Genomic DNA, 10,223 nt, shown 5'->3' with positions numbered 1-10,223 from the left:
GTTTCACGCTCTCTGAATTTCCAGCAAGCAGTACGTCGGTTCCATCTTAGCTCAATTCAGAGTTTGTGCTCTTCGAGATCCTGACTTTCACAAACCACCTCTTGGAGAGGCGAGCCTGGGCCCGGGTCCTGAGCTTTGCAGACCTGCTCGGGAAAGGACAAGCCCCTCTAGAAAGACTGGTCCTCCAGGTCGGCTGAGAGCCGGCAGAGCGGACAGCCAAGGGCTTGAGCGCAACCTTCCCTGACCAAGCGCGGCCACTGCGCGCTGCAAGATTAACGAGGAGAGAGCCGGCACGGTACACAATGCGGCTGTGTTTGATCCCGCGACGTGTCACTCGGAATCGCAAACAATTTATTGCCATTAGACGTTGTTGTCAGGCACTAATTTCCTGGTGGCGCTCCATCCCAGGCCTCAAAACAACAGGGGAGGGGGGTCCGAGGCCCCTGGGCTGGGGGCGCCGAAAGAACCGTCGCGAGCCAGGCGGGGGTTCCCATAACGAGGCTTTAATGAGGGGAGAGCAGACAGCCTTTGTGGAGGAGCGCAAGCAGGCGGCGGCCCGCCCGGGCCCTCGCCGAGGTCACTTCCTTCCCCGGGCCCCGAGCACCGTGAACCCGCTGAGGGCCAGCTGCGACCATCAGGCCAGGTGCCCACTCTGGTCACTCTTGGGCCCGCGACACCCTTGCCGGCTCCGAACTGCGGCAGGAAACGCAGCATCTCCACGCAACAATGCAAACGCGCTCATTACCATCTCGTCAATATGCATGAAGAAAATGCGCTAGGCTGGCCGAGCCCCATCACCCAGCTCTGGCCTCAGCATCTAATAAAGCGACATATTCATCTCCCAAGATGGATGAGGAGGGGGCGCCGCCGGCAAAGCAGATCCACGGGGGGGAGGGGACGAATGCTGGAGAGGAAGAGCAGAGAAAATACACGCAGAGAACCTGAGAGACAGACCAAGACATCCACGAAGGAAATAGATTAGGATGAACGAGAGGGACGGGGGAAAAAAGAAAAGAAAGAACGAGAAATGAGGAAGAGGGGGAGAGACGCAGAGTCAGAGAGGGGAAAAAAAGAGACATAAAATAAGGGAAGAGGGAGGGAGCCAAATTGAGAAAAGTGAACTGAAAAGTGGTCCAGACAGGGGAGAAAAAGATAACAGCGAATGAGGGAATTGAGGGAAGAGAAATAAAATCAATGACCTAGAAATCAAATATATGCAAGGTGGGAAAGACAGACAGAGAGAGGAAAAACAAAAGAGGGGGAGGGAGTGAAACTGCTGGAGTCAGGTGGAAAAGATGATCCTGGAGAGGTAAAGAGAAATAACATCACTCGCGTTGAGGGCCGTTTCCAATCCTGGCAGCTCTGGGTGCTGCTGCGCGTCGCGGCTGCTTGGAGACCCAGGGGCTCGGGCCATTTCGAGGAGGGGCAGGAGCGGATTGGGGGAAGCGAGGGGCCCGCTGCCGGCCGGCCTCGCGCCGCTCCTTGGGCAGCCTGGCCACCTCCGAGTGCCCGGGCCTGGCTGGGGGCGCACCCCGCCCGTAGCGACCAGTCGCTGGCCCGGCCCTTCGGGCAGCCTCTCCCTCGCCGAGAACAAAGTTGGCAAACTTTCTCCCAAAGTTTCCCAGTCGCTTCTCTGGGCCCAGAGTAGGGGTCCGAGGCCCTGATAACCGGCAGCAAGAGGCAGTCCGTTCCGGGGCGGCCCACGAGGCCGCGCCCTACGCCTCCAGGGATGCTGGGGTCTGGACTCTTAGCCTGATACAAACCCCTCCCGGTGCGGACACCAGGCCGCGAACTCGGGCGTCCACGCGGCTGCTAATAGCGGAGAGAGAGAGAACGCAGAAGAGAGAGAGAGAGAAAGAAAAAAATATTCTCAGCTCAATTTAAGTCTCATGGAAAGGGCTTACAACTGTAATTAAATCATTAAATTCTTGTCTACGCTTCACAGAGCGGAGAGAAATTAACTTCCCACCAACCTCATTTTCTATTTGAACATGAAATAATGATTTTCTGCCCGTCTAATTACAAAGCCAACATCTGATCAAGCCAGCATCCAGAGGGGATTATCGCATGCACGAGTATTAGACCTCATTACCAGCTTGAGTGCAAAATTATTACATCTTGTAATTGGATGGTGAGATTTATATACAGATCGGCCCGGTTTCTGTAAGATTGTAATTACAAGCTTCGTTGGTTAGCTACTTATCAGAACTTTGCAGGAAAACAAAACAAATGGCTGAGGAAAACGAGCATTTCATTAACCTGTAACCCGAGCGCGGGGGGAGGGAGCGGTGGGAGCGTGCGCCGCGGCGTCTGCAGGAAGCAGAGGGATCGCCGGTCCGCACTGCAGCCCAGGGACTTCGGGCCTGGGAGGGAAGGACAGAAGATGGGCCTCGGCGGAGAAACTTAGGGCTACAGCGGCGCCCCCCGATTGGGACGCGTGGGCGCCGTGAGGCCGAGCGAGGAGGGGGCAGAAGGGGGGCTGGTGACTGGAGGCCCGGGTACAGTGCGCGGCGCAGCCCTTGAGCCAGGCGGGCCACCGGCCCTGGGCACACGTCGGGCCAGCACCTCCAAGGGTGAGACCCGGGAGCGCTGCAGTGAGTGAGCGCTAAGCCAGTGCTATGGACGCCCCCTGCTCATTCCCCACACCCTCGGCCGCGTTGAGAGAGCGTCTACAGCAAGCTTCCGAAGCATTTTGTGCTCTGGGAACGTTGGAAGAAAGCGAGATGGTGGAGAAGGGTTTGTGTGCGTTTTTGCGCGCACGACTTTCCCAAATCAACTTCCCGTGCACCTGCTTTTCCTCCCTGTGCGAGTGTCACTTTGACCCCATCTCTTGGATTAAAAATCCCTGGAAAAGGCTCGGCTGTCCTTGGACCCGTGAGTTCAGTTCAGAGCCGGATTCCACTGGCCTGGTGGCATTGGGGAGCTAGCGCCACGTCGGGGCTCGGCTGCCTAGGGCTCTGGGTCCCGAGGTGGGGCTCGGATCGCCCGGGCTAGGGTCTCTGTTGGAGACCAGGGGAGCGGAGAGGCTGTTCTGCTGAAGACCTGGGGCTCCTGGAGGTATCTAAATAATCGAGTTCCTTGGGTCCTCATCTGGGTTGGAGGTTCGTCTTCCGGGCCATGGGTTCCCTGGTCCGGCGTGGTTAATTCATTGAGCACAGCCTCGCCCCTTGCCTGGCCTCTTTCCCGCCTCTCGCAGTCCAACGCAGCCAGGTCGATAGCGAGTCAATGCGGGCGGAGGAAGCATCTTCTGGACTCATTGTTCTCTGTTTTCTCGAAGAGCTGCGCGTTAAACAAGGGCCCAGCGCAGCCCCAGTTTCTCCACTTCGGCGTCTCGCTCTTGGCTCTCCCCGGGGCGGGTCTTGTGCAAACTCTATAGATTTGTAGGGCCGTCGAGGCTCCGCTTAGGGAACACTCCCGGCAATAACGTTACCCTCAATTTTGTAACCCTGAGATTTTTCTTGAGTCGGTGAGCCCGTGATTCCCTATGCCACTCGGCTGAGCGTTTTAACTGAAAACGAAATCAGGCGCCGGGGAAACATTTCAAAGCTTCCTCTGATACCTCCTCTTCTGGGGAGATTTCAGCTAAGGCCAACACCTGGCATCAGGCAGAAGCAGGTGAGTAGGAGGTTAGGGAAGCAGTCTGACCCAGTTTGAGAAGGCCGCATGTTACTTTCCGCAATCGAACCCCAAACCTAGCTGCCCCAAAACTTTCCCTTGTATCCCGCCCCCCCCTCAACCCAATTTTCTCGACTTTCATGCCCACTCGAGGCGCCGACCTGCACGAAGACTGGTAAAAAGAGGCGGGGAATAGGGGCGAGGTCAAAACTGGGTTTCCAAGGGACTCCCAGCGGGGCTCCCTGGAGCTGCTGAGACCAGAGACTGCTGGGGCCAAGATTCTCCGATCCCTCCGCTCTGCTAGAATTTGGATTAGCTTCTATCAATTAGAGTAAGGAAGCCACTTTCTGCCTCCGAGCCGGGACCGGCAACTCCAAGACTGGCACCGCCTGGGGGTTGTCCCCGGAGCGCTCCTGCTGCCGGCCTGGCCTTTGCGTAGGTCGCTGCAGCGGCCTAAAGCGTTTAGCCCGGAGTCGCCGCAATACCGGGAATTTCAATCCTGCTCTCGGCTGCACGCCCTAACCTGTGAAGGTGGGCGCCCGGATTCTGGGATTTCAGTTTTGGTTTAGGAAATACCCCACTGTGAAACTAAAAATCTTGCCTCCCATCCCCACCCCCGCGGATGGGAGGATCTCTGCCGAAAGAAAACAGGTTGGCGCGGAGACCCCGGGAGCAGGAGAAGGGGGAGGGAAACGAAGAATCTCTACGGACCGAAAATTCCAGTATATTAACTTCTCCAAGCGCTCCCTGAAAGTTCCTGGAGCCTCCGCCACCCGGCTCCCTGCTCCTCCCCCATCCCATGCCGGCTTGGGGCTCCGGCGGGCTCCGTTTCCCTTACATCGCTCCCCAGGATGCCCGGGGCGTCCACTCTGCAGCACCGCCCCCCCCCAACACACACGCCATTTCTAAGAAAGGATTCTGCACCCTGACATCGGCGCGGCGTGAACGCGGTTAATTGCAGGATTTGGTCCTCTGGGAAGGGGGCGACCTCGCCTCCCCGCCCCGCCCAGGGCAGTGAGATGGTCCTTGAAGACTCCCTTAGAGCACACGCCCCCACTTCCCTCACGCCTCTTCCAATCCCTCCCTAAGCCGCTGAGAGTGGCCCAGAGTCTAGAGGTGCGATCTGGAAAGCGGGCCGGGGCAGAGTAAAGTCTCAGCGCCTACCCCGGACCAGGCTCTGTCTGGTCCCGACCCAGATCCCACGCGCTGGGGCAGGGGGAGAGGTACCGAGAGGCGGGAAGCGAGAGGGGTGAGCTGACCCAGTGCTAACCCCGGTCCCCGCGCCTCCCGCGCCCCCTTCCGCCGCGGGCCAGAGGGGGCGGGAAGGGACTCGCTGTGCCGGGGCTCCCGCCCCCGCCCCGCCCCGCGCGCCTTCTCTGCGGGATGGGCGGCCTCGCCTGCAGGGCGCCCAGGCGATTGGCGACTCGCGAAGGAGACGCTAGGAAAAGTCGAATAAGAGGGCGCGACGTCAGACCCGAGATTTGGGGAAGGGCGAGGGAGGGGGTGAGGGCGGGGATGGACACACCGACACAGATATGGACACACACACACCCTCCCCCCCACCCCACCCCCCGCGCACGGCACCCCGAGTGTCCACAAGTTTAGGCCGCCTCAGCCCAGGGCTCAGAGGCCGGGGGATGGGAGTGTGGGGAGTGTGGTGTGTGTACAGAGAAAATAGATTTTAAAAAGAAAGAGTGACGGGAACAGAAGGGAGAGAGAAAGGAACAGTGAGAAAGGGAAAGACGAGAAAGAAGAGTTCCGTAGTCCAGGAGCGTGAAAGAGCCCGAAGGAGCGGAAGCGATCCTGGGGGGAAGAGGAGCGCAGAAAGGGGAGGAGAGAGGAAGGGCGAGGAGGGGGAGTGAAAACTAGAGGAGGGCGAAGGAAGCGAGGCGCGACACTGCTCGGGGAGAGGAGGGCAGCGAGGAGCCAGGCGCGGGCAGAGGCAGCTCCGGCGGCCGAGAGGAGGGAGCGCGGCGCAGAGAGGAGGGGCTTGCCGGCCCGTAGAAATGTCAATCAGATTCCGGAGCCCCGGGAATCTCCGCCAATCTGTTCGGACCTGACCTGGCTCCTCGCCGCCGCCGCCGCCGCCGCCGCCCCGGAGCAGATCAATAGGCGAACGCGGAGCGCAGCGCAGCGCAGCGCGGAAGGCAGCGCGGCCGCAGCCGGGCCCAGCCCCCGATGCGCCCCGGAGCCCGCGGGCGGCGCTGAGCTGGGCGGCCCCGGGGGGCCGGGCCCCCTCTCCGTCCGTGCCCCGCGGGCCACCATGTCCTTCCCCCAGCTCGGATACCAGTACATCCGCCCGCTCTACCCACCCGAGCGCCCGGGGGCCGCCGCCGGCGGTGGCAGCGCTGGGGCCCGGGGCGGCCCGGGAGCCGGCGCCTCGGAGCTGGCTGCCTCAGGGTCCCTGTCCAACGTGCTCTCGTCCGTGTACGGGGCGCCCTACGCCGCGGCGGCAGCCGCAGCCGCAGCCGCCCAAGGCTACGGCGCCTTCCTGCCCTACGCCGCCGAGCTGCCCATCTTCCCCCAGCTGGTAAGTGCCCTGGGAGCCGCGGAAGGGAGGTTAGAGCTGGGGCGCCGGACGAGGTGTGCGCGCTCAGAGTAGACTAGCGTGGCCTGGGCCGGGAGGGTGGAGGCGGCGACGGCCGGGGCTCATCCACGCTCCCTCCGCGCGTGTCCCTTCCTTCTCCATGTGCGTACAGGGCACGCAGTATGAGCTGAAGGACAGTCCCGGGGTGCAGCATACGGCCGCGGCCACCGCGTTTCCGCACCCGCACCCCGCCTTCTACCCGTATGGCCAGTATCAGTTCGGGGACCCATCCCGTCCCAAGAACGCCACCCGAGAAAGCACTAGCACGCTCAAGGCCTGGCTCAACGAGCACCGCAAGAACCCCTACCCCACCAAGGGCGAGAAGATCATGCTGGCCATCATCACCAAGATGACCCTCACCCAGGTGTCCACCTGGTTCGCCAACGCGCGCCGGCGCCTCAAGAAGGAGAACAAGATGACCTGGGCGCCCCGTAGCCGCACCGACGAGGAGGGCAACGCTTACGGGAGCGAGCGCGAGGAGGAAGATGAGGAGGAGGATGAAGACGACGGCAAACGCGAACTGGAGCTGGAGGAGGAGGAGCTCGGGGGGGAGGAGGAGGACCCCGGGGGCGAGGGCCTGGCGGACGACGAGGAGGACGAGGAGATCGATTTGGAGAACTTAGACGGCGCGGCCGCGGGGCCCGAGCTGGCCCTGACCGGGGCGTCGCACAGGGACGGCGACCTCGGCCTGGAACCCATCTCAGACTCCAAGAATAGCGACTCGGACGACAGCTCCGAGGGCTTGGAGGAGCGTCCGCTGCCCGTCCTGAGTCTGGCCCCAGTGCCACCGCCCGTGGCCACGGCCCCGCCATCTCCGCCCTCGCCCCCAACGGGCCTGGACCCCTGCGCTCCTGCACCGGCGCCCGCCTCGGCCCTGCAGAAACCCAAGATCTGGTCCCTGGCCGAGACGGCCACAAGCCCGGACAACCCACGCCGCTCGCCTCAGGGCGCGGGGGTCTCTCCCCCGGGGGCAGCGGTCGCGCCCTCGGCCCTGCAGCTCTCTCCGGCCGCCGCCGCCGCCGCGGCTCACAGACTCGTCTCGGCGCCGCTGGGCAAGTTCCCCGCTTGGACCAACCGGCCGTTCCCAGGCCCGCCGCCTGGCCCACGTCCGCACCCGCTGTCCCTGCTGGGCTCGGGCCCGCCACACCTGCTGGGACTTCCCGGAGCCGCGGGCCACCCGGCCGCCGCCGCTGCCTTCGCTCGGCCGGCGGAGCCCGAGGGTGGAACAGGTGACTGCGGCGCGCAGGATTCGGAGGGAGGGGGTGAGTCTGGGGGTCGCGCCCGGGCAGGTCCCTCGCGGGCGCAGGGCGCTTACCACGCCGCGCCCGCCTCCCGAGGCCCGGAACGCCGAGCGCTCTAAAGGCCCTCCTTTTTCTCCCGCTTCCCGTAGATCGCTGTAGTGCCTTGGAAGTGGAGAAAAAGTTACTCAAGACAGCTTTCCAGCCGGTGCCCAGGCGGTAAGAGACCCCCGAACTGGGGAGGGGGTGTTGGGATTGGCAGGCCGGGGAAGGAAGGAATGCGGAGGAAACTAGGTTTCAGGTCCCTCCACCCCTCCCCGCCCCGGGGGAACACAGCTAGGAAGCGCTTTTACAAGGGGCCGAAACACACTCCTCCTTCGTCCCCGCGGGCTCTGAGACGGCTCTCCGACAGTCCCAGTCCAGACACCGGGGCTCCAGTGAAGCCCACCTCCTACCAGCCTCAGACCTCGGGTCCTGACGCCTCCCGCCCAACCTTATAGTTAAACTGAAAGACCAGCGTCCACAGCTGGACCTCATTTCACAGTGAGATCTGCGTCCCTCATTGCCCCCCGGCCTCCACCCTGGGTTGGGTCTCCCAGTCCTAGGGTGCGTCGGTCCCCCCTAAAAATCTCTTTCTTTACTACCATCGCCTCTCTCTTGCAGGCCCCAGAACCACCTGGATGCCGCTCTGGTCTTATCGGCTCTCTCCTCATCCTAGTTTTTTTTTAAAGAAATTTTTAAATCGTTGTAATAATTGTAAAAAAAAAAATCGCTCTGTATAGTTATGACTTGTAAGCATGTCGGTGTATGAATACCTAAAAAGAAAACTAAAGAAAAAAAAAGGAATAAAACAAATCCCCCCCTCTCAGTCTACCCCCCAGTGGCTTCTGTTCCCCACATTAGCTGAGTTTGTGAGGTTTGTTTGTTCGGTTGGTTTTGGGGGGTGGAGTTTCAGTGAGAATAAGCGCGTCTGACTTTTTTTTTTTTTTTTTTGTATATACAGAAAAAAATGTACATATGTGTGAACCAAATTGTACAAGAAAGTATCTATTTTTGGCTAAATAAATGAGCTGTTGCCACTTTGACTATACACCGCCTGTCTGCCCCGAGAGGGGTCTGCCTGGTGCGTTTTGTTCTGTTTTGTTTTACTCTCCACCCCACGCCCATGTCTGAAGAGTCGCCGGAATCAGCAGAAAAGAAGGCGAGGCGAGTCAGGGACAGCAGAAGCGGAGGAGAGGCCGAAGCGGCCGGGCTGGGGGCGCCGCTGGAGAAGAGGCGGTTGGAGAAGCACCCCGGGCGCTGGAGAGAAAGGGCAGAGGAGACAGGTGGGAAACGGGGCAAGATTCCCCTCAAGGAGCCGGGAAACTGGGCCCAGCTCGCAGTTCCACGGAAGCAACCGCGGGGCCTTGGGGCCTTGTCTGATGACACAGCAGAAGGACTCACAAGAAGGATCTGGAAGCCTGCCCCCCATCCTTCCATAGACACAACTGAGGCTTTCTCAGTCTTGTATAAGGGACTGTGCAAGCTCCGTTTCAGATCCCCTTCCAACCACACGGACCCCCAGAACCTCCTTATAGATATATAGATGTGGGGTGGCAGTGAGTGGGGGTGTATGGAGGAGCAGGAAATCCAGGGGTGCACATCCTTTCCCCTTGTTGACACTGCCCAGCCCGCATTATGAGTTGAGGGGTCGGTTCCGCGCGGCATCTGTGCGTCTTGGCACCCCAGTGAGTTCTCCCCAAGTGCCCAGGAAGGGCAGCTTTCTGAGGTCCCTGCGCAGGGAAGGCGGGGGAGCTGCGGTTCGGGCCGATGCAAGGGTCCAACCCGGAGTCCGGCTCCAGGCCGGACAGGGGTGGGCGGGCCGGGGGAGGGAGCCGGGAAATTTGGGGCTGGAGCTCCCTCTACAGGACAAAAGGGCCGCTCGGCGCTTGCCTCGGCGGCCTCTCCAGCCAGGCCGCGCGTCTCGTCCCTTCCGCGCCTGCTTTTTCTCCGTTGAAGTCAGCCTGCCCTGCCCAACTTTGACTTAAGTTGTAGAGATGCTGGAAGAGTGGCGCCTTGGGATACAAAGTGGGAGTATCCTTTTTGCATCTCCCTTCCTACGTGGAGTTGGTAGATGTATAGAGCGGCCAGACACCCCGTGTTTGCCCCCGCACAGTGGGGCATGTGACAGTCTCGCGGGTCCCGGAAAGTTTGGGGTGGGGAGGGGGGAGCCTGCACACTCGAAGTCATATTGTGCATCTTGGTGGAAGCGGAGGGAGTCCGGCAAGGACCCACCTTGGGGGGCACAGCCGCCAGTTCTGCACCCCAGCTGATCCTCCTGGAGGCTGGGAGAGCCTGGTGTGGCGGCTTCCCGAGAGCGGGCGGGAAGGAGGGTCGGTCTTCAGCCTTTGGGGCCCACTGTGGACGGGTGAGACAGAAGCATATACCCAGCAAAGATGGGACTTGTTCCTCCAGCCCCTAACCCAGAAGAGAGACTTCAGGCTCCTTCCCAGGTGGCCGGCAGAGACTGTGGTTCATCCCTGGCCCTGGATATAGCCCCTCCCGACGTGGAGTCCACTTCCAGCTGCCTGCCCCTTGAACCTCAGAGGCCAGGCCTCCATTCCCCGGGCAGAGGCCTCTGGTTCACATGAGTGTCTTCACATGGACAAGCCTGATAGCCCCTCAGCTAGTAACTCACGGGCTTCATGGAGCACAGACCAGTTCCCCTCTCTGCATCCTGGGATACTCTGGGCAGACAATGAACTTCTCTGCACCCTATTTCTTCACCTGGAAAATGGGAATAG

At 61.1% G+C, this 10,223-nt stretch overlaps 1 protein-coding gene across 5 annotated transcripts; it reads left to right on the top strand.

The window, feature by feature from the left end:
• Positions 1–5,128: 5,128 nt before the first annotated feature.
• Positions 5,129–8,530, top strand: IRX3 (iroquois homeobox 3). Of its 5 annotated transcripts, XM_043898489.1 has the most exons (5): positions 5,129–6,145; positions 6,315–7,464; positions 7,593–7,659; positions 7,853–7,983; positions 8,104–8,530. In XM_043898489.1, the coding sequence occupies exons 1-4, from the start codon at positions 5,879–5,881 to the stop codon at positions 7,938–7,940; spliced, it is 1,572 nt and encodes a 523-aa protein (XP_043754424.1). In that variant the 5' UTR covers positions 5,129–5,878; the 3' UTR covers positions 7,941–7,983; positions 8,104–8,530. The 5 variants fall into 5 exon arrangements, with proteins under 5 accessions (XP_043754424.1, XP_043754428.1, XP_043754425.1 ...); XM_043898493.1 differs by lacking the exon at positions 7,853–7,983 and having other exon boundaries at positions 6,315–7,431; XM_043898490.1 differs by having other exon boundaries at positions 6,315–7,431; positions 7,853–8,530.
• The last annotated feature ends 1,693 nt before the right edge of the window (positions 8,531–10,223 follow it).

The sequence above is a fragment of the Cervus elaphus genome, chromosome 4 (assembly GCF_910594005.1).
Source record: "Cervus elaphus chromosome 4, mCerEla1.1, whole genome shotgun sequence".
NCBI lineage: Eukaryota > Metazoa > Chordata > Mammalia > Artiodactyla > Cervidae > Cervus > Cervus elaphus.
Note: the sequence above shows the minus strand (reverse complement) of the source record. Positions and strands in the feature narration are given on the sequence as shown.

Coding starts and splice junctions, on each gene's coding strand:
- IRX3 (XM_043898489.1), top strand. CDS start 5,879: ATGTCCTTCCCCCAGCTCGGATACCAGTACATCCGCCCGCTCTACCCA. Junction 7,465..7,592: donor GCAGGATTCGGAGGGAGGGG/GTGAGTCTGGGG, acceptor CGCTTCCCGTAG/ATCGCTGTAGTGCCTTGGAA. Junction 7,660..7,852: donor TTCCAGCCGGTGCCCAGGCG/GTAAGAGACCCC, acceptor GCTCTCCGACAG/TCCCAGTCCAGACACCGGGG.